The sequence below is a fragment of the Montipora capricornis genome, chromosome 10 (assembly GCF_036669925.1).
Source record: "Montipora capricornis isolate CH-2021 chromosome 10, ASM3666992v2, whole genome shotgun sequence".
Classification (NCBI taxonomy): Eukaryota; Metazoa; Cnidaria; class Anthozoa; order Scleractinia; family Acroporidae; genus Montipora; species Montipora capricornis.
Window position 1 is genome coordinate 39,611,264 of NC_090892.1, and position 2,500 is coordinate 39,613,763.

The following is a 2,500-nucleotide window of genomic DNA, read 5'->3' on the forward strand; positions in this document are numbered from 1 at the left end:
TCTCGGTACTTTTGGTATGAGTTCAATGTAACATCATTACTCTTTACTCCGTAATTGCCCACTGTGTTCAGATCAGTGGTAGATAAATAATACTAATACTAATATTTGGACAATTTTAGCAATTGTCACAAATAGACACCAGAAAAATCCAGGTGTCTCCAACACAATTCGAACCCATGACCTCTGGGATGCCAACTGTGTGGTTTCAAAGCTTAGTTGGTAGAGCATGGCATTTCAGAGGGCATGGGTTGGAATCCCGTTATTTTGTTTGTTTGTTATTCATTTGTTCAAACAGGTTGAAGTATTGGCAACGATACAGCTGATGTAGACCTGCCATACCAACCCACCCACCCACCCATACACTCATGAAGGACAGCCACAATACTAGGAACTTCATCCCCTACTCTTCTCAAATAGTGTGTGGGTTCTTTAACGTCCTACAGGGAACTTATGAAAATCAAAGATATTTGTGAGACGGGGCCTATGGTTTATAGTCCTTATCCAAGAAGACTTGATAGTCTAAACATTGGTTGCCGGAGAAGAGAAAACAGGAGTACCCAGGAAAAAGCCTCTCAGAACAGAGTTGAGAACCAACAAACTCAATGCACTAGGAAACGTAAAATCTGGGAATTGAACCCAGGCCACATTGGGGGAAGACAAGTGCTATCACCACTGTGCCAGTTCTCTGCCCTTGATTGCTACTTTAACCCTTTGACGTTCAAACCCGGCCGAAACCGGTCAGACTTAGTTTTTACTCTGTCTAATGCCAGACAATTTTTCTCGTCAATGGGTTAAACTTACAGGGTATGGCTTGGGCCTTGAAAAAATTACTTTTTCATAACTTTTTTTTTGACACAAAACACATTGCAAATACTTACACTAAATTACCTACGACCACTATATACATACTTAATATACATCCTTCATAACTGCTTATTCCTGGTAAACTGAACCCTTTGTTGGCTGTGTTCATTAATTTTGTTAGTAACAAAAAACGTGATTGGTTACTGATCAGAAGCAGAACTCCTCTTTTTGACTACTTAAATACCTCTTTACATGTGCGCTTGTCAGAGAAAATCTCTGTATCTAATTCCAGGCCAAAGACTTAATTTTTTAAATTTCTTATGACCTTTATCTTGAGTATTAATTTTATGGTACATATGAAGTTAAGTTATACTAAGTCAAGATAGGATAAATGAGATTTGTAATTAGTACTACAATAATTATTGTAAAGCACTTAGGACATAGCTGTGTCAGTATTATCTTCTGGGAGTCAAGATTTCTTGCTGCGACTAATTTTCGTGAACTTGTTTTCAGTCCAAATCTAAGCTGCTTGGTGCCAATGCTGCTCCTGGTACTGGCATGGGACGTGCTGCTGGCCGCGGAGTTCCTGCCCCTTTAGCTCCAACAATTGCTGCTCCACCAGGTTAATGCATTGTTTATTTAGTGAAAGATTAAGTTCTTGACTTTTTATTAACTAGTGCGTGTCTAAATTTCTAATGACAGTTTCCAGTAACTTGTTCAGACTTATCAAGTGGTTTCTTGTAAAGTATTAGTTTATAGTTTGCCAATAATTTTAAGCATTGTTTGATTGGTTTTGATTATACTCTTACGCTGAACAAAAGTTTAGTTTCTTGTGGTCCCTGGGCATGTAGCGATGTAAGAGTACTTGAAAACTTCTGAAAAGTTGCATAGGTAGACAATACAAGCAACATGTTTGTTCGGGGCTTGAGATTGCAACCAATAACAGTTACCAACAATTTTTTCCCTTTGTGACTAAAATATTTCTGGAGAAGTTGCAAATCTGCAACTTGTTTTCACCTTCGCTCTTTCGAAATAAAAGGGTTAGCAGTTGCCACATTGCTGCTACTTTTGCTAAAATAACGAAGTGACACAATTATTTTGTGTCTCGCTGTGAACATTCTGTCAATCTGAACATAGTGTAGTTGTAGCATAATAGCTCTGATGTTACATGCACCACTCCATTCCTTCAATCATTCACCATTTTCAGCGGTTTCTTTCCACACAAGTATTGCGGGCTCATATTTTGTTTTACTAAACTGCTGACAACAAAATGCAGCGTGACAATTTGCGACTAAAATTTGTGAAATTGCAACTAAACTTTTTGGTAATTTTCAAACCCTGTTCTTAGTACTATTTTTAACAAGTTAATGCCGGTTTCATTGCAGGACTTGCTGGACCTGTGAGAGGAGTGGGTGGTCCAGCTGCTCAGCTTATGACACCTCAGGGAAGAGGAGCTCCAGTTGGTATGTTTCATATTTGTTTTCAATATGTTTTTAGAAGGTGAGGATGTGTAACAAGGCTGCTGCTTAACGGTCGCCTGGGGCAGCTTACTTGCAAGAGTAGGTGACAAACAAATAACCCAAACGGGCGCCTGACTTATCACAAGGTGATTCATCCTCATTTTCTTGTAAATTTGATCCGAGCTTGAGATTAAACGATCAAAAAAGCGACATGGTTGGAGGGAACGGCGGCTAAG

The 2,500-nt window shown here is 39.0% G+C and overlaps 1 protein-coding gene across 1 annotated transcript in view; it reads left to right on the forward strand.

The window, feature by feature from the left end:
• LOC138022408 (small nuclear ribonucleoprotein-associated protein B'-like) overlaps positions 1–2,500 on the forward strand; it is a 6,863-nt gene that overhangs the window by 554 nt on the left and 3,809 nt on the right. Inside the window, exons 3-4 of the mRNA XM_068869536.1 lie at positions 1,318–1,426; positions 2,190–2,267. Coding sequence (XP_068725637.1) covers positions 1,318–1,426; positions 2,190–2,267 — 187 coding nt within the window. The remainder of the gene's footprint in view (positions 1–1,317; positions 1,427–2,189; positions 2,268–2,500) is intronic.